The 20,335-nt window shown below is 37.1% G+C and overlaps 2 protein-coding genes across 7 annotated transcripts in view; one reads left to right on the forward strand and one right to left on the reverse strand.

Annotated features, from left to right (window-relative positions):
- The window catches only part of Alg13 (ALG13, UDP-N-acetylglucosaminyltransferase subunit), a 61,910-nt gene that overhangs the window by 25,831 nt on the left and 15,744 nt on the right, over positions 1–20,335 (forward strand). For 2 of the 4 annotated variants that reach the window (XM_039100316.2, XM_039100317.2), the window contains 6 exons: positions 274–462; positions 1,269–1,308; positions 3,789–3,811; positions 4,919–4,959; positions 6,732–7,068; positions 9,621–10,515. In XM_039100316.2, the coding sequence (XP_038956244.1) occupies positions 274–462; positions 1,269–1,308; positions 3,789–3,811; positions 4,919–4,959; positions 6,732–7,068; positions 9,621–9,877 (887 nt within the window). In that variant the 3' untranslated portion in view covers positions 9,878–10,515. Of the gene's footprint in view, positions 1–273; positions 463–1,268; positions 1,309–3,788; positions 3,812–4,918; positions 4,960–6,731; positions 7,069–9,620; positions 10,516–20,335 lie in introns of those variants that run through there. The other 2 variants (XR_005498315.2, XM_063280472.1) reach the window with 2 other exon arrangements.
- The window catches only part of Trpc5 (transient receptor potential cation channel, subfamily C, member 5), a 284,811-nt gene continuing 278,458 nt past the window's right edge, over positions 13,983–20,335 (reverse strand). For all 3 annotated transcript variants that reach the window (NM_080898.3, XM_063279766.1, XM_063279765.1), the window contains one exon: positions 13,983–19,197. In NM_080898.3, coding sequence (NP_543174.1) covers positions 18,505–19,197 — 693 coding nt within the window. In that variant the 3' untranslated portion in view covers positions 13,983–18,504. The remainder of the gene's footprint in view (positions 19,198–20,335) is intronic.

Raw genomic sequence — 20,335 nt, forward strand, 5'->3', positions numbered from 1 at the left:
TTCTTGACTTCTGTCTTAATGATTTGACCCAGAGTGATAGGTTGCTGGAAACATCTTTGAATTTGCACTGGGTAACCAACCTCCCTCCAAGTGTTTGTTTTTAAGTCAATCCATGAGAATTCAGTGTTCTGTGATTATACTGGGGATGAAAAAAAAAGCAGGTCAGCTACTACTTATAAGGGACAATAGCTGTGCATTGCTATTTCTTGTTTTATTTCTTTGTTAATTATTGCCATCCTATCCCTAATAATTTTCCTATTTTTATTGCTCTAGCCTATCTTCAGCCTTCAGCAGCAGCAGCACCACCAGTGGCAACACCGGTGGCAGCACCACTACCACTGCCACCTCCATTGCCTCCTCCTCCTGCCACTCCTCTTGAAGCAGGAGATGCTTCAGGGTTTCCTCTTCCACCACCGCCGCCGCCTTATTCCTATGATCCAAGTGGAAGTGATCTCCCCCAAGGTAGTTTATTTTGAGATTTGATCCGGGTTATTTAGACTTGAGATGGCTTCCACGTGGTTGATGGGTACAGAACCAAATGAGAGTAATTTGAGGATATAATTCAAGGTGACTAACAAAGGGAGCAACTGCAAGTATCTTCTGCATAGATGACTAGTAGATAGTTGGATCGAGTCATGACTCTTCCTCTGCTCCTCTTTTGTAGCTACATGTCTTTCCCGAAAGAAATTTACAAATGAGTAGCTTTGTTTTTTTCTCAAGTATTTTATTTTAAATTGGGATTTAATATTAAACATTTTCTTCTGTGTCGTTCCTGAAGTGTATGAAATTGTTAACCTTTTTAATACTTGGTTGGTATACCAACTGAATTTGGAGGAAATAGAGAAAGCTTCTATTCATCTGATCTGCTTTGGAGATAAACCTTGTATTCTTACTTTCTTAAACAATCAGCAGTGATTTTTTTCCATTGGAAGTTTTTTGTTGCCCGAGTTTAGCTGTATTACTCGAAGAGAATTGTAAGTCATTAGCAGCTTGCTTATTATAGTTTTCTTGCTTTTCCTGATTTTTTTCTGATCTGTGCTTTTTTTTTCCGAGTTCTTTCCAGCAGCTGAACTAGTCACCTAGATTTTCTCCAGGTCTGTTGTTTTGATCTTTTTCCATATAGTATGTCTTCTTAGTCTATTCTAAATCTACTTAGCATTACTTGGAAATTTTGGTGACTTACTAGGCATTTTCACTTAGCTTTTTAACTTTCAAACTTAAAGGTCTCTAATGAAATTCCTCATCTTTTCCCTCTTGTCTTTCACCAGTCAATACAAACATTTATTCCTCTTCTTGGTTTCATATTTTGTAAGTATTATTGTTGTTTCTACCTAATTAACCTAATATCTAAATCCTGAGTCCTTTATTCTGTCAACCTTTTGTGCCCAAGTAGTAGTCATCCATCAAAGAATGCAGGTTTTCTATTTTCTAGCAGTTTACTGTGAAAAGACTCAGATAAACAGTGCTAATTTTTTTAAAAAAATTAATAATTGCCAGGAAGATTGTGTTGTTTAATATTCAACTACATTGTTTTATCACATATTTGCTCATTGTTCCTTTTATCCTTCTGACTAGAAATTAACCTACCTTGTTTTTGATGGCTTTAAAGGTAAATTGTATATATTAGAGCTCCCCAACCATAATGGATAATAATAAATATGAGTATATATACACAGTGGAATACTATTCACCTACATAAAAGACAAAATCCTGTCCTTTGTAAATGAATATAAAGAACATACATAGTTTTTGATAAAATAAGCCAGGTACAGAAAGACTCTGTCTCTCAACTTACTTGTGATATGTGAAAACATGCTTCTTATCTCATAGAAATTCAGACTAAGATTGTAATTGTTAAAGGTTGAGAAGAGTATAGAAGTAAGGGAAGATTGGTCATTAGGTACAGAATTATATATATATTATTATATATGAGAAGTATGTTTTGGTGTTATACTTGTACAATAGGATGTATATATCATATATTTCAAAATAACTAAGAAAAGATTTTGAATGTTCTCACCAAAAGGAAATGATGAATATAGTAGGGGATATGTTTATTTAAACATATTTCATTACTTTACAGTGATTTAATTATTGTACATTGTATTCATGTATTGAAAGATATAATTGATTACAACACATAAAATCAAAAGTTACCTATGTAAGTAACCCTTTTCCAATTAAATTATAAAGTATTATTATTATTCTTTCACACTTGTTTTTTCATTAAAGTTTTCTGCTTTTAAAAAAACATACTTTTCTGTATGTCCATATTTGTGTATGTACAGGCCAGAGAAACAACCTCAGTGTGGTTTCTCAGACATTGTTTTTTTCTTGAGATGGGATCTCATTGCCTATGAACTGGCAAGTAGGCTAGGCTCTCCAGTTTGCTAACCCAATTCCTACCCCAGCTTTTCCAGTGCTTAAGGGGAGAACTGTGCACCACCGTGCCCAGGACTTTTTACATGACTTCTGGGGCTTGGACTTATTTTTTCCTACCTACATAGCACATATTTTTGTTTATTTATGTCACCTCCTTGTCTTTCCCTTGGCCCATGCACATTTTCCCCTAGATACCATCACTGGTCTGTTTTTTTCCTTGTTTTTTGTTTTTTACAATACAGTACTTTTACCTGCTTAAGATTTTTATATAAATGTAGCCAATACAGTGTGTAACTTGTAGAATGCTCCTGAAACTGAGCATAAGTGTTCAATGATCTTTAAATTAGTGCTTTTTTTATATTACTATTTGAATATTCCAGTTTGTTCTGTTTTTTAAAAATTTATAAGCTATTTGAGATTTTCATAAAAATTTTTTGAACGTACTCACCCCCCTCAAGTTCTTCCCTTCCATCCTTTTCTACACAATTGTGACTTGTTTCCCTTTTCCCATAGAATCCAGTGTGTGCTGCCCAGATACTCTTGAGATTGGAGTCTGTTGTGGTGTGTGTTCAGCCATCACAGGTCACATCATTAAAGGAAATTCCTACTTCTAGACGCTATCAATGCTAATAGCTCCTAAGCTAGTGATGGGATTCCATATGTACCCGTTTTTTTTTTCTATGTGGGATTTTGTCAGGCTAGAACAAGAGCTTTTTTATCATCATACCATGTAGTAGAATGGATTTCGTTATGACATTTTTTTCTGTGAATCATTGTACTTTGACCACATTACCATTATCATTCCTCATACTTGATGTACCCACTGGTTACTTTTTTCTAGTTAGTTCCCTTTTGCTTTTATGTGTTTTATATACATTTACATGTAGTTATGTATAGTTAAATCTAGATTCACATGAGACAAAATATGGTAATTTGTCATCCAAATACCATTGATGTTTCATTTTCCAGTTTTGTCCTTTTAGTATATCAAATACAGTTGCCATTAGGATGTTACTCTTGGCATACATGACTGACAGGCACTACCCCCTTAAAAGGTTCCAAGCCAGGCATGGTGGTGCATGCCTTTAATCCCAGCACTCAGGAGGTAGAGGCAGGTGGATCTCTTGAGTTGAGGCCAGCCTGGTCTACATGAGAGTGTTCCAGGACAAGCCAGGACTACATAGAGAAGCCCTGACTTGAAAAACCAAAAGGAAAAAAAATTTCAAAAAATGTAAAAGTAGAGTCATATGAAAGGAAATATTTGTCTGAGTCTGGCTTATTTCACATGATCTGTAGTGCTATCCAATAGTTGTCATAATTTTATTTTTTATGGCTGAATAAAAACCATTGTGTATATATGTGACTTTTCCCTTTTTTTATCTATTCATCTATCAATACATATTTAGGCTGGTTCCAGATCTTGGCCTTTGTGAGTAATAGCATGTCTTTAAGGCTCATCCTTTTCTTATAATAGGTACCAACACTTTACTCTGTTTATAGTTGAATAATTGCTCTATGTTTGTGCCACATTTATTACCTATCAATTCATGGAGATTTTGGTTGATTCTACCTTTTGACTGTTAGCGATACTGTCATAAACATTTGTTTTTGTTGTGATGTTTGTGTGTACCACAAATTTTACTTCCTGCTTTTCTCATATTCTTTAGCTTGAACATCTGGTTTTATATCCCTATATATTAACATAAAATGATTCCTACAACATGGCAAAAAATGTATTTCCGTGGGGAGGCTTTGACTTAAACCTTTTCCAGAAATTCATCTGTTAGTGAGTGGTACTTGGGATATAGTAATAATAAAAATAGGCGTGGACCCAGGTCAGTCTCAGTCAGTTAAAAACACTCGTGGCTGCAATTCAAATACTGAGAATGGGGCTGAGGAGTTTGCTCAGTGGTAGAATTCTCATTTAGTGTTTTCAGTGCCTTGTGGTTCATTCCAAACATTAAAATAATACATACAAAACAGGAGTGCTATGAACTTTTCCTCTTCTGTACATCTAATTTTGGTTAATTATGAACTATTTGAGTTGAGTTCTATGGTTGGAGAAGTTTGATCATCTTAGGCTTTAACTCATTTGCACTGCCTTGCTTACTTAGACTTCTGGTGGGAGTGTGTTAAGATAAATCACAACAAGATGACTTGTTACATATTCTGCCTGCTTTCTCAGTGAGCATCCCTTCCTCCGCTTTAGCAGAGCGGCGCTTTGTACAATGTAGTAGTGCTAGTCACTGAGGTATGGTTGTAGTGAAATTTCCATCTTGAAACAAGCAAGAAAATGTCTTTTCTAGCTTAGTAGTAACAGAATGGAATTCTAGTAACATCTGTCTAATAGTAAGAAATGATACTTGTATTGGGTGATTAAAAACCTTGTCTCAAAATAATCTTAGCTATGCCAAGTGAAAAAAGTCCTTTAAAACCCTTGAGAGTAGTGATAGTGTGTGAGGTGACTGTGTCTATATAGCTTTTAAGTGATAATTCAAATTGCTTATGTCAGTCTCATACATTTTTTTTGTTTTAGATACAAAAGTTTTGCAGTACTATTTCAATCTGGGATTGCAGGTAGGGATAATATAAAATTATTTTTGCTAAATTCTATTCAAATGATAATGTTTTAAGAAATCAAGACTCCTGAACTTTAAAAGCCAAGAATACTGTGAATGTCTACAAGGTCTTGTTACTCTCAAGAGGTCTCTGAAGATTATGTCGGTCTTATACATTAGCATGATTCACTTTGGTTATTATAAAATACTGTTAAATAAGAGAATGGGGACTGGGTTTTAAACAGCACAATATCATATATATTAGATTAGGCTTCATATTTAACATTATATACCAGCCCTTCAGTGTTATATACTCAGAATGAATTCTTTACTGTTTGCTTTTAATAGCTTATAGAGATTTCTATAATTTATGTGAAATTAATCAGACCTAGTTCAAAGATATTGAAATAACTTTTTAAAGCACCAACTTTGGATTCTTGCCAAATTCTTCCCTGAGTTTGAGACATGTAGGTATTAGCATACATCTTGATACCGTTGATAGGTGTTTTGCTTTGTGGAATTGGGATCATTTTCCCTCTTAAATACACTTCACTTGTAACTAATATAAACTATAACAGTATATAGCATATTTCCCGACAAAGAATGATGCAGATGAATATTTAGCAAATGATATTAAACTGTTGATCTCTTGGTTCAAGTAGTTGGTGTAGTACATTGCAATCATTTCCCTGAAACCTTGGACATGAGCAGAAAACTTTCTTTTCTATATAAGAGACATTTAAGAGGAGTGGGGTAGGTATCTATTCTTTGATATTATCTTTTTTTTTCTTTTTTTCAGAGCTGGGAACTGAACCCAGGGCCTTGCGCTTGCTAGGCAAGCGCTCTACTACTGAGCTAAATCCCCAACCCTGATATTATCTTCTTAAAAGTGTACTAAGAGTTTTTGGAAACTTTGATTTATAATCCACAAGACTATAACATCTACAAGAATATCTACTCTTTATGTCACAAGAATACTAGTACATAAATACTAGACAGCTTAATTAATAGTTTTTTACTTTGTTATATAAAAACTAATACTGTTCATTATTAGTATATATAGTAGTTCATTATAGTATATATAGTATAAAATATGGATCATATGAAATTTATAACCATTTAACTCAACATGAGTAGCGTTTTTTTTTTTTTTTTTTGGTTCTTTTTTTCGGAGCTGGGGACCGAACCCAGGGCCTTGCGCTTCCTAGGTAAGCGCTCTACCACTGAGCTAAATCCCCAGTCCCCGTTTTTGTCTTTTTTACAGATTTATGTATTTTATTTATGTAAGTGCTCTGTATGTACAACTGCATGCCAGAAAAGGACATTGGATCCTGTTATAGATGATTGGGAACCCATGTGTAGTTGCTGGACGTCTGGAAGAGTAGTCAGTGCTCTTAACTGCTGAGCTACGTCTCCAGACCACTTTTTGTCTTTAAATATTTCATAAAAAGCATGGCTTTTTTGCTTGTGTGGTATTCTTCAATGGATTCTTAACAATTTTCACAGCTCTATATGTTTGAATACATAGGTTTGTAGTAGTTTTTACTTTAAAAATAATGCTACAAGTGACATGTTTGAACACAAAACTTTTTATGTTTGATTTCCTTAATATGATTTTCTAAATGCATCCCTAGATATAAATATGAAGTATAAGTGGTGCAAGAGATCTTAAAGTTCTAGTTATAACACCTGAGAATTGACACCTGATTTCTTTAAGCGAGAAATTACCCTACTTTAAGAATAGATAAGAAACTTTTGCAAGTTTTTACTTGTTACCTTTTCTTGCTCCAGTGCTATCATCACAACTATTGGCATTCCATGGTCTATATGCCACATGTGCAGCAGCAGCAGCAGCAGCAGCAGCAGCAGCAGCAGCAGCAGCAGCAACAACAACAACAGCAGCAGCAACAGCAGCAGCAACAGCAGCAGCAACAGCAGCAGCAACAGCAGCAGCAGCAGCAGCAACAGCAGCAGCAGCAACAGCAGCAGCAGCAGCAACAACAACAACAGCTTCATGGAGAGGGTTATCCAGATTGTACTGAGCAACCCCTGGTAGACCAAAGCGTTCCTCCTGTGTACAGCGATGTGGCAAGAGCAGATGGTGCACACACAGATATATCAACAAATGGTGAGTATTTAAGGAGATTGCCAGCAAAAACCTCAGCTGGATTTTTTTTGTGCCTAATATAATTATAGTCTTCAGATATTTCAATAAGTTCATATGCATTTAGACTATCAGTTCTGAAAATGTAATATGTAGATGTTTTGTGATCCTTGGGGTTCTTTGAAAAGATCCTTGCAGGAGGCCAGTAGTATTCCAAACACTGCAAAGATTTTATTTGTTCTGTCTCTGCGCTACTGGGGATTATAGACAGGGCCTCATACATTTTATGCAAGTGTTCTGCCACCAAGTTACACTCCATTTCATTCTTTGACTTTCTCAGTTACTTTTTTATTGTGAAGAGACACCATGACCAAGGCAACTTAGAGAAGAAAGAGTTTATTGGGAGCTTGCTCACAGTTCTAGAGCGTTAGTGCTTGAACATCGTGGTAGGGAGCATGACAGTAAGGCAGACATGAATGGCATCTGATAACACAAGCATGAGGTGGGCTGAGTTGTGTTTGCTGAATGAGAGGGAGGGAATGTGCAAGTGAGGGGGAGGGAAGTGTACTAGCTCTAAAGAGCTTTAACTGGAAATGGCCTGGGCTTTTGAAATCTCAAAGCCCACCCCATCCCACCCCACTGACATCCCTCCTCCAACATGGGTACACCTCCTAATCCTTCCCAAATAGTTCTACCAACTATTCAAATATATAACCACATGGGGAGCATTCTTATTTAAACTACCACATTGACGTTATGTCATTTGCATTCAAGGTACTGCTGGCACCATATCTTGGCACTGGCCCCACAATGTGCTAGTAGAGCAGTATGCTCATTAGTGCTATACTCTGTATAGTATTGAGGATTTTTTGTTTGTTTTTTTCTTGCTAATCATATTTCCTTTTCTTCATGATAAATACAGGAGCTACTCATAAAAACACTTTATAAATGAAGTTTGATTTTTTTTAAGGGTTTGTTTATGTATTTTATGATATTAATGTCTACATATAGGCCTGTACACCAGAAGATGGCATTAGATCCCATTATAGAAAGTTGTAATAGAACTCATGGCCTCTAGAAGCGCAGAGCAGCCAATGCCCAGAACTGCTGAGCCATCTCTTCAGTCTCTTTTAAATGCAAAGCTGAGGATTTTTATGCTTATTTTGGTTTTTTGAGACAGTGTTTAACCGTGTAATAATAATGCTGGCTTTCCTGAAACTAACTTTGTAGACCAGGCTGGCCTTGAACTTACAGAGATCTGTGCCTGCCTCCCTCTCTGCCTTAAGTGCTGGGATTAAAAAGGTATATTCCATCATTTTAAAATAAGGTCTCAAACTCTCAAGATCCTCCTGTTTCCTCCTTTGGCAAGTCCTGCTGTGTATGCCACAACAATAGGAAAGTTTCCATATTAACTTAAGGAAAATTATTGGTTTTATTGAGTTATTAGTAGACTGCTAACACAACATATTTTTTAACTTGAAAGAATGATAGACAAATACTGTTGGCCTGACCAACATTTTTTCACATGAGAATGTGGGCCTGTCATGAGGAGAAGAAAGCAAGTTTTACAGTGAAAGAAAATTCTAGATTTGAAATAAAAATTGGAGCTTTTACAAATGTGAGCTTGTAATCAAGAGCTTTTAACAGCTTCCCCAGTGTTCTGAAACTTTCAATGAGTTCAAGAAATGTTTTTTATGTCATCTTTTAACTCACTGAAAGTATTGAATTTCGAGTTACCAACAGATGTTACTGACGTCTGATTTATTTGTATGTATAAACACATATTTTGATACTTTTTAATTTGGAAGTTAGACCCTCTTATGCTAAGCTCTTGTAAATAATATTCTTTATATCTAAAATGTTCATGCCAGAACACTACTTTAATGGTGGCACACTTCTTTAATCCCAGAACTCAGGAGACAGAGGCAGGCAGATTACTGAGTTCAAGGCCAGCCTGGTCTACAGAGCGAATTCCAGGATAACCAGGGCTATGTAGAGAGACTTTGAATCAAAAGAACAACAAAAACAACCCAGAATTAAAATATTCATACTTGGCAGTTACTTAGATTTTTCAAAATTTATTTTTGTGTGTATGGTCATTTTGCCTGAAGAGTTCAGAAGAGGGTGTTGGTGGATCCTCATGAACTGCGGTTACAGATGGTTATGCGCCACCACGTAGGTGTTGGGCATTGAATCCAGGCTCTCTGGAAGAGCAGCAAATGCATATAAATGTCTCTGTGAACTTTAAAAAATATTTTAATTAGATGTGTGTGTGTGTGTGTTTGTGTGTGTGTGTGTGTGTAAATGTGTTTGACTCTGCATGTACACACCATGGTTTCACATGTAGCACTCAGGACAACCCAAGGAAGGAGTCAGTTTTCTCTTTCTACTCTGTAGGTTACTGGAGTCAATGTCAGTTGGCCGCAAGTGCCCCTACCTGTTGAGTAGTCTTGCTGGCATGCCCTGGTGTCTTTTTGACAATTAATGATACATTTACTTTTTCATGCCAGAATATTCGTTCACATTTAGTGAAATTTTATAGGAGAGTTATATACTATATCTCTTCTTCCTTTCAGATACTTTTCCCATTGCTGATGCTGTACCTGTCCCTCAAGGAGCAGTCTACTATCCAGTAATGGCAGATCCCTATGGATCTCCTTTGTCAGGTTTTGATTCCTACATGCCTGTTGCATCAGATTATTCCAGTATTGCCATGTGGCATCCAGTTGGTGCAGCATATGGTGCTTCTACACAAATCCATGGTGCTATAAATCCCGGGCCAATTGGCTATATGATTCTACCTAACTCACCTCAGTATACACCTCAGAATTAAGATTTGGCAACATCAAATACTTTTGCTGCCATTTTTACTGTTATGGTTCATAAATGTCTTACATTAGTTCTTAAGTGGTTTAGTTGAAAAGAATGTTCACTCTATCTTTAAAATTATTTTACTTTTGAAGTAAAATATTTCTTTAAAACAAAGACATACTACTTTTTGTTATGAATAAGAAAATTGCAATGAATGTACCACTGGTCCCTATAATGGGCAAGTTCATTGGAGGCAGCTTCCTGTTAGCTAGCTTATTAAAATTGTATTAACTGATGGTGCCAATTGATAAAAGGAAGGAAAACATAGAAGCTATTTTCTTATATGATACATCTTAATCAATTATTTAAAGTTAGTGTGATTTCCATTTTTCAAAACATTTAAGAGACAAAGCATTCAGCCTGTGCTCCTGGGTATTTGTTTATATTAAATGAGACCTTTTCAGGTTTCTTTCAGAATTGTCAGAACTGAATTGCAATCTGATATTAAGCAGTTTTGAAGGCACATGGTGTTCTGCTTTCCATTTCTCACCATATGGTATTGTTTAATACTGGATTTACAGAACTGTCCTACTGCACAGTATTACAGTATCCTTTGCACAATTTGCAGTAAATAAAAACTAGCATTTAAAATTGCCAAAATGAGTGGAGTTTTCTTTTTGCAACAAAGAGAGTACCAGATGTTTGATTGTTTCAACATGTTTCCCCTGACATTGTGGTTACAAAAGAGTGAATTTATAGCTTGAATTGGTGATGAGTAGTTGTTAGGCCACTTGAAATGCTATTTGATTTCCTCCCCATTGCAGTTCGTACTGAGTATTTCTTGTTCTTTTCTCCTGAGAATATTCCTATTCAGGTTGTATTTTAGTGTTTTTTTTAATTTTTTAATTAAAAAAGTTAATTATTTTAGTTAGCTTGGTAAGTATTGAGTTTCTTCATGGCATTTTCAAACATAATTTATTTTTGTTGGTCCTTGTAATTTGCTTCTTCTCTTCTGTCCTCTGCTGTCTCTGACCTGGGTACTCTCCCACCTCAATAGTATGCTTCTTGCTTTCACAGCACATACGTTCTTTTGTCTTTCTTCCCTTTCTCAACCCTGCTATTTTTAATGCAGAGTCAAGGTTTATTGAAGGTCTTGTAAAACAGATTTTAAACATATGGGCTAAGAGAACAATAGACACACTTTGGAGCATGACTTTTTTTTTCTGTTATTTCTTTTAACTTTCTCATGAAACTTAGGCTATTTACTCTAGTTTTTGTAAATCTACATTTGTCATGTCTTAGCACTCGCTTGTACTGTCTTCTCTAAAGCATGCTTGTCTCTGCCTCTCTGTGAGACACATTTCATCATCTCTTTTACCCTTCTGCCTTTTGTGTATCCAAACAAGTTTTCTATCGACCCAGTCCTCTGGGGCTTAGTTTGTTCCAAGGACTTTGCTCATTAGACACATAGCAACAAAACATAACCTTTGGTTGCAACAAAACATGTATATAAATAACATTTCAAATGTCAGAATGGTTACTTTGTGCTACATAAAAAAGTAACCATTCTCTGCCACGTTTGAATGTATGTCCCAACATTTCTAAACTTCATAACTCATAGCAAGTGGATTCATCTGTCACTGGTTCACTAAGGAGTCCATAAAGAGTGTTGTAGAATGTATTGATACATCTTTTTTTTTCTTTTTTCTTTTCTTTTCTTTTTTTTTTTTTGGAGCTGGGGACCGAACCCAGGGCCTTGTGCTTGCTAGGCAATCGCTCTACCACTGAGCTAAATCCCCAACCCTTGTAGTGATACATCTTGTTTGAGAACATGGGTCTGGGATTTCACGGGTTTTGAGGCACACAACTTCTGGCAAAGTTTTTTCTTGGATGCTTTTATTACTTCAAACTTAGAAGTTGTTGCCTTGCCTTATATTCCATTACCAATTTATGCAGCATAATTTGATGATTATCCTTAAAAAATGTAAACCATTGTGTAATGAGTTTGTCTTGTTATTAAATTATGTATACAGTATTTGTTAACTTTAAACACATACTGCCTTTGTATTCCTGACGGTTTTTTATTCGTGTTACGGTGGAGCAGGTTAGGGTAACGAGAATTGCTGCACAAGTCTGGAGAACTTACTGAATGAAGAAAGCAAGTCATTTGATAAACTCCAAAGACAAAAACAGAAGCACGGGCAGGCTACATATTTAGGGGGTTATGGGTGTTTATATATATCCACATTCACTTGAATATAACCTCTAATATTAGTCCTCAGAAGCTGGCACCTGGGATTCCACAGTTAGGCTAGTCTGGCTAGCCAGCAAGCCCCAAGAAGCCATCTGCTTCTATCTTCCCAGGACTGGAAACGGAAATGTACACAACCATGCCTGGCTCTTTACGTGGGTGCTTGAGAAAGGCAGATCCTCAAGGTCCTGGAACAAGTACTTTGCTGACCAAGCTCTCAAGCCTCACATTTTGCATATTACCTCTTTAGTTGTCATTGACACTTCAAAACCGAACCCTGTCTTTTCTGTATTGTTAACCAAATAGCAACGTGAAAATATTGTGAGGGGATATGAAGGTTCTATGGCTGGTTTGAGACTCCTGATAAAATCTGGTCATACTAAAGGTAGAAATCTAAGTAATTTCCATAGCAAGAAAAATAATGCATTTTAGGCTGTGTATATTCTCAAAACTAACTGTGGCTCTCTGCCTTGATTAAGAGCAGATGAAAATATTGAATCTATTTTACTGTTGAAATTCAAGACTTGTGAATTTAAAACCTCTTTCATTTCCTTAGAGTCTATAATCAAGGCATAACCATTTAATTATCTTTGGAAATGAAATATAAACAAACAAATTATATTTTAATGTGAATACCAGACTTTCAAAACCTAATTCAGATGTAAATCTACATGAATAACAAAATGGTCCATTGGGGAGGGTGGTAGAGCTTGAATTGAATCTAGGCTTTTTATAATGTGGGACAGATTTAGTCCATTTTACATGACATCTTTGAAGCATTTTATATTTCTTCTTACAATAAAAGTTGATGAATGTAAAAGAACTAATGTGTAGTGAAAGGCAATCTCCTAGTTCCCACCCACTCCCAGTTTATAGAATATTGAGTTTCAGTAGAAGCAACTTGATTTAGAATACATGTCTTTTAGCTGAAACTATCGAAATCAGTTTTCCTTATAAGACTTGTCAGGAACATGTGGGAAATGTAGTTTCATGAGTTTAGGTACCTAATGTGTTTTTAAACCACTTTGGAGTGATTAATCCTTAAAGCTTAGGTCCACTATACTGTTATCTACTTTAGCCTTGTGCTAGAGAATTTTTATAAGAATGCCATGATAACTGGCCATATGGTGCTTGCTTCTGAAGTTAGTAAAAGTTCAGTGTGTTTAATGTTTTTATTTTTATTTTTTGTCTTTCGTTTAAAGACAGAAAGAACATAAAATTGGGTAAGGTTCAGGGATGTATCTCAGGGCAATTGGGTGAGGGTGAGGGGGAAACATCGAAGTATATAGTATGTTTTTTTTTTCATTTAAAAAGTCTTAAATATTGAAAACTAAATTTATGGGCTGGAGAGATGGCTCAGCAGTTAAGAACACTGACTGCTCTTCCAGAGGTCCTGAGTTCAATTCCCAGCAACCACATGGTGGCTCACGACCATCTGTAATGGGATCTGATGCCCTCTTCTGGTGTGTCTAAAGACAAGGACAGTGTACTACTCATACAAGTAAAATTGTTTTTTTTTTTTCAAAGAAAATAAATTTATAAGGTGTTAAATTTAGAGTGCTTGTCATAATGTTCAAATAGATCTTGCTAAAACATCTAGAGGATTAAGGAAGTCTATCAGATAGTTAATTGAGTACTTATCAAGTATATTCATAGCTCTGGGTAAAACTCTTTTGAAGTACGTAGTCCAAGTTTGTAGTTAAAATTGAGGTGAATGAACCAGTATGTTTTCCTATTTCAGCCCTTACTAGTAAAATCTTTTTACATAGGAACTATAGAAATTGAGATGTTGATTCTCAGTCAGACTTCTCAGAATATTTTGAACTACAGTAACCTCTCAGTGTATTTGCAAGTTAAATTATCATTTGAAACCCAATGCTGTTCATCAACATTTATTAATAGGTATAAATGGTTACATTGGAAAAGGAGGCACAAACATCTTATTTCTAAATAGCCATACATTTTGTGGGAGGGGAAGTAAATGCTTTGTTCTTCATATTGAAGCTAAAAACACACAAAATTATTATACAAGATTGTTTTTCACACATTTCAAGTTGACACTAACTTTGCACTTCTTACAGAAAATATTTAGATAAAAGTAGTTACTCGGGCTTTTAGCTTTTAAAATAATCCATAGAGCCAAAATGCCATTTACACAAACACTGAAGTTTTCCTTTTCACAAATTAAGCTCAGGAGATACAATTTTAACCTTAGTTTTAACAAACATCCATTGTATGCCGATGTGTGAGGGTCTACGTTGAGAAAATTTGATAAGCATAGCCTCTGTTTTCTAGTTTTTCTTTCCTATCAACTGTTAAGCTGTAGCTCCAAATAGCAATTACTAACTAGAAAGAAACTTCTTATCCTCCTCTAGTAAAATCGTGAAGAAATAGAATCCTTAAGTTAAGTATTTCTCCTTGAATAGTACCCCTAGTGTGTACATGAAAGAATAAAAACAATTCATGTATTTTCTCTGGGGATAGTTGTATTTAGTTTTATCTGAACTGAAATGATCTCAGACAAGGTCTGTAACAGTTGTGCCATTGAAATGAGACCATGGCCATATTGGGTTTAAAGGGGGAATTCAAATAGGTAAATCTGAAGTTAGTACTTTATGAAATTATTTCCTTTAACATTAAGTAAACTAATGCAGTTGACAGCCTGGGTTTAGAACTTTCCTTGTGAACCTGCACTGACATTGGTTCTAGTGGTCATGAAAACTTTAAATTCTGACTGCTTCTTCCACAATATGTCAGTTATAGTTGTCACTCTTAATGAATACAGGTAACTGCCTTCATTGTGTACAGTGATATGATGAGGCTGTATTGTCAATAAAATGATTCGATCTTCTACTTTGATCATAGAACTTTCGGATGGCTTGAGAATTCAGCTAGCTGCCTTGTCTTTCTATTTGAGCCCCATCTCACTACATCTGATACTATGCATGTCCAGTCCAAAACTGTCCCCTCCATTTTTCTGTAGAATCTTGAGGGCTTTAAAAAAATTAATTTGTCCTGTTAATCCTGCTAACAGCCTACTTCCCAGCACCTGTACATGATAAAATGTATCTTCTGGATCACTGAGGATTTAGAGAGACAGCTGTCAGTTTGTTTAGAACTTGGGCCATTGGGACTCTTGATGGAATTTGCTGTTTAAACTTAAGGATTTCAGGGGCTAAATTTTGATTGTTCCCTAATCAGTAGAAGGTCTCTACTTAAGTATGTTGTCCTTTTAAATTTCTCTAGGAGGTCTTAAACTTATCCTTAAAGCTGCCACTACTCTAAGCACATTGAAAGTTGATTTTAAGTTGCAAAAAATCAATTCTGAACTTGAAGATGAGCTTGTTGCCTATATCAGTAACATTTAATCCTTCTGTTTCTTCAACATCCCATTTTCTAAAAGTAAAACTCCAAAGCCACCTACTAAGACCTTCTCCTAACCACCAAACAGCATACTAAGGAGCTGCTTAGCTGGCATGGCAGCGTTATGAATTAGAATGTCTTAAGTATACAATAAATCAATGCAGATTTTCTTTTGCCAAAGTGTATATATTCTATTCCTTGGGTTTGTTAGCTTTTTCTGGTCTGAGTATCTTCTGCCCTCAAAAGTAGAAAAGCTGAATTGGACAGCTCTTGTTTAACAGGTATGCAGAGGATGCTCTTGGGGCTACTAATTTCAGCAGTTCTTTACCGTATCCCAGGAAGTCTGTCCACAGAAAAGGATAACAGCACGGTCAGAGGCCCTGGAACTGGAGGTGCAGACAGATCGAGCTGCCACGTGGTTGCTGGGAAGAGAATCTGGGTCTTTTGTTACAGTGCATGCCTTTAAGCATCGAGCCATCTCTCCAGCCTCCTTTTAAAAATGGAACTGCAAACAGAACTTAGAGCTGACTGTTAAAGTTCTCCATCCCTGAAATGTTTTTAAACAGTAACTGATTAACAGGGTAGGAAGATGTCTTTCTCCTACTGGGTATTAGCTTAAAGTTAAAAAATGTTGCTATCACCAACGTGGTACTGAGTTTCAGCCTTCATCATAATGAGGCCTCAACCTAGCTAGTGACATCCTGAGCCTGAGTCACAAAGATGATGACTATGAGGAAGGAGATCTGGACTGGAATGTGTTCCCCAGGAAATATGGCACTGGTGTCTTTCAGTAGCAGAGATTGGCTATTGTGGTATCCTTCCTCTCTTCAGGTCCTAAGTGACAGAGACTGCTTTGGAGCATGACTTCATGGCTTGCTACCCTGTTTTCTGACCACTAGGACAATTATGCCTAGATCACCAATAGTTGGTATATTGATGAGAAAAATGTTCTGAGTATATATTTTATGTTGGCTTTGTTGCTGGTGGTATGAATTATGATTGTAGTTTAGGTTTGTTTGTTTTATACAGTATTTCTCAGTTTACTTATTGTTCCTTTATTTATACACAGTGTTTCTGTGTCTAATCCTTGCTGTCCTAGAAATCATTCTATAGAATAGGCTGGCCTCAAACAGATTTGCCTGCCTCTGCCTCCAGAGTACTGGGATTAAAGGCGTGCACCTCCATCCCTGGATTGAAGTGTCATTTATTATTAAGGATAAAATTTACAGTTGGGAAAGCTGCAATTGTGACTTTAGAACTCTAACTTTTAGAAAGTAAGCTGTCTGTGTTGGTCGCTCTTAGTAAAGTAGGGCACCAGTTTGATTTAAATAAATGAGCACTTCCAATAGGACTCTGATTAATTTGCAACAAACCCTTGCCAGCCAGATGGATGCTGATGGCTCTTACTCTCCTAATTCCTTTTTGTGAGTATCTGAGTTATATCCAGCAGCACTTGTTGCCTGGCTTGCCCCTAATTTGGCTCATCTCTATATGAAATACTTTTACTGGATAGAGATGGAAAATCAGTTTTAACGAAAACTACACTGTCAAAAGCAAGCTTTACAGACACGTTTACATTGTTTAACAGTTCCTCACTTCTCCTCCAGCAGACATCACACATGAGGGGACCTTACAAAGACCAGGTGGTGCTCAACAACCTTTTAACTTCTCTGCCATATACATTGTTAATCTCTACGAGCCAAGCATATGTTGGTAAACCCATGTTTGCTCAGCTGTTGTTTGGTGGCTCTCTGGTGGTCATCATCTTAGATGATGACCGCATGCTCACTAGCTTCATTTTTAACTTACATTTTGATTAAGTACTCCTTGTGTATGGGAAAGAATTTGGATGTATAAATGCAGCTTTCTTTGAAGGCAGAACTTAGACCACAAGTATAGTTGTACATATCCACTAGGATTATTATGTTATATTTCCAACAGTTCACACATGCAGTTCCCACTATCCCCCAGTTGCTACTGTAGCTGCAACCTGAATTAGGTTATCTGAACCTAAATTTGTATCTGTTGGGTTTTCTTTCCAGAAAGCAATTAAATTGAGGTGCATTTTCTCCCCAAGTTTTAACACCTCAATAAAATGTCATTTTTCTGATAAAAAATATTTCAGATCCAGTCTTGAATCTTAGAAATGCTTTTATATCAATGATGATTAAAACTATCCACAGTAGATAGGACCCTATAAATATACCAGCTAATTGTTTTTTTCTTGCCAGCGTATGAGATATAGTAACTGTTGGTTAAAGTACAGTAAAAGATTTTTTTTGAAAAAAGTACACATCCTAAATACTAATTTTGAAGTATGGTACGTTAACTGAAATATACAAACACAGGGGAGGAAATTAGCTAACTTACTAGATGTGGTACGCACTGTAGAATAAATATCTCATTGCCACACATTAAACTAACACACATTTACGAAACAAAACCTCAACAGTCCCCACAGTTAGAAGTTGTAGTGTTTATAAACAAAACAGAAAGGCCTGTTCTACCTAGAAACCTCAAGCTGACAATTCTTTGGAGTCTAGTCTCCCTTTAATGCTGTTCATCGAACCAGCATGGGCAGCGTGTAAGCACTGAAGAGCAACGAAGACAGGCAGGTTGATTTGCCTTATCTGATAGCTGGTAGGGATTGCTGACCATATCCCTCAGCTCTGTGGGGAGATGGGTGTGAGATCCTGAGGCAAGTCAGGAATCTATGCGGTAGCTATTGTAGCAAAGTGGCACCTGGAGCTTCAAGGAGGCAGGGGTGAGCAAAGCAAAGGGGTTAAAGCACCCGACCGCACCTCTGCTGATTAGGGGCCGTACCCCTTCAGTTGCTTTTGAGATGGATTTAGTATTTATAGATACAAAACACAAATGATATTAACAGTGAAACAAAACAAGAATGGCTAGAAAAGACGGAAAGTAATAGCTTCACTCCTTGGAGGGGGGACAGGGAGGGAATCATATTTGGGGTCACCTTTGAGAAATTACAAATTTTTTCTCTTGAATTCCAGAATAGATGATGGGGATTTGACTTAGAGCCGAGTTGTAACTTGTTCTTCCTGTCCATCACCCCATTTGTGCATGAGCAAGTCACAGGCCTCTCCCCAAGTTTCAAATACGTCCTCTGATGAGTCTAAAAGTTTCGAATTTGAGGAGCAGATGCCGGATGCACAGTGAAGAGAGCTGGAACAGGCTAGGGGGCATTCACTGCTCCGAGCAGCACCCCGGATTTCACCTAACTCTACCTCACTGAGGTTCATCTCACTTTGCGAACAGGCCTCTGCCTTCCCTTTCTCCATCTGAGAATATCTGATGTCCTGCCACATAGAGTGCTGCTGTGCGATGCCATCAGAGATTGTGTACATTGGCTCCGAAGTAGGTTCAGAGGTCTGACCATTAAACTTGGAGAACAGGAGACCCAGTTTCTTGAAAGAGGGACCCATGAAGGACCGTTTGCCTGACGACTCAGCTTTCGGCTTTCCTTGGGCACCACTAGCTCTTGGCATGGTTCTGATGAGAGGTGCTCCCTGGCAGGCCTTTTTCTTGCAGCCTAAATTGAAAGAGACACTCTTAGATTTGGCCCGAGCCCCACCACTGCCATCATTGGTATCATCCCTTTGAGAGAATTCAGCGCTGCTAGTGGAAAAGCTTCTTCTTGGATGTTTTCTATTTCCCAAGAGGTCAAGTACTTCGTATCGAAAGCTGGAAATGTCCTGCTTTAATTCCTAGCAAAAGAGAGGAGACATGTTTTATCAGAAAAGTAGTCTTTAGTTTAAAGAAGACACTCAGAATTTTGGATAGGCTAAGTTGTACCTAGTAATAAATCATAAGGCATACATTATACTTTTAAGATCTTCCATTAGTCAAGCACAGAAAGACTATTCTGTCATAATTGGAAAAATGGCACAGTGAGTAAGGTTGATTTCAGAACGTCTGGACAAGCGCATGAACTAATAATAACTAGGTAACTCGGCTGGAGAAATAGCTTAGCGGTTAAGAGCACTGGCTGATCTTCCAGATGACCTGGGTTCAATTCCCAGCACCCATGTGGCATCTCACAGCCACCTGTAACTCTAGTTGCAGGGGACCCGACAACCCGATTTGACCCCTATCTACACCAGGCACACAGGTGGTACACATACATCTACATAGGCAAGTATACACATAGGCAAAACAGCCACACACATGAAATTGTAAAAATAAAGTGGTAACTGACAAGCTGTTAGAGTACTTGCTCTTATGAGTGTCCTAAGTTTAAGAACAACTGAAGAAGCAGAGACCTTTAGGGTCCAGGAAGGAAACTGAAGAAATGAAGTATCAGGTGATCAGATGGCTGCTTTGGGGTGGGGCGGGGAGTGGAGGGTGTGGCCATACAAATGCATGTGAATGGCCTTCTGTGCACGTGCTTGGGTACCACTCACTTGTTCCTTCACCAGTCATCTTTCCAAAGCTTAAAGCTAGCTGATCATGTCACCCTCCTGGTTAAAACATCTTAGTAATGTCGTCATCTTAGGAACCACTATAAATGTCATCTTATGTACTACAGGGATTTTCTAAACCTGGAACCTCTCTATCTCTCCATTTTTATTTCTTCCAACTCCCTTCACCCCTGGGTGCTCCCTATTCTCCTGGACTGACACACAATAATAACTTAGCCAAGTGATTGGGACATCAGTCTTCAACAGATAAGTTCTATCTGTGGATTAAATAGAATTCCAGTATGCCTTATAGGGGCGCATTATTGTGTGTCTGTGTTCATGAATCATACATCTCAGGATGGGTTTCTTGTTCTAGGTTCTATATATCAAGCAGGATAGTTCTTTGTGTCGTAAAGCTATCTTGTTAATTGTGTGATGGTTAGTA

Source organism: Rattus norvegicus, chromosome X (assembly GCF_036323735.1).
Source record: "Rattus norvegicus strain BN/NHsdMcwi chromosome X, GRCr8, whole genome shotgun sequence".
Classification (NCBI taxonomy): Eukaryota; Metazoa; Chordata; class Mammalia; order Rodentia; family Muridae; genus Rattus; species Rattus norvegicus.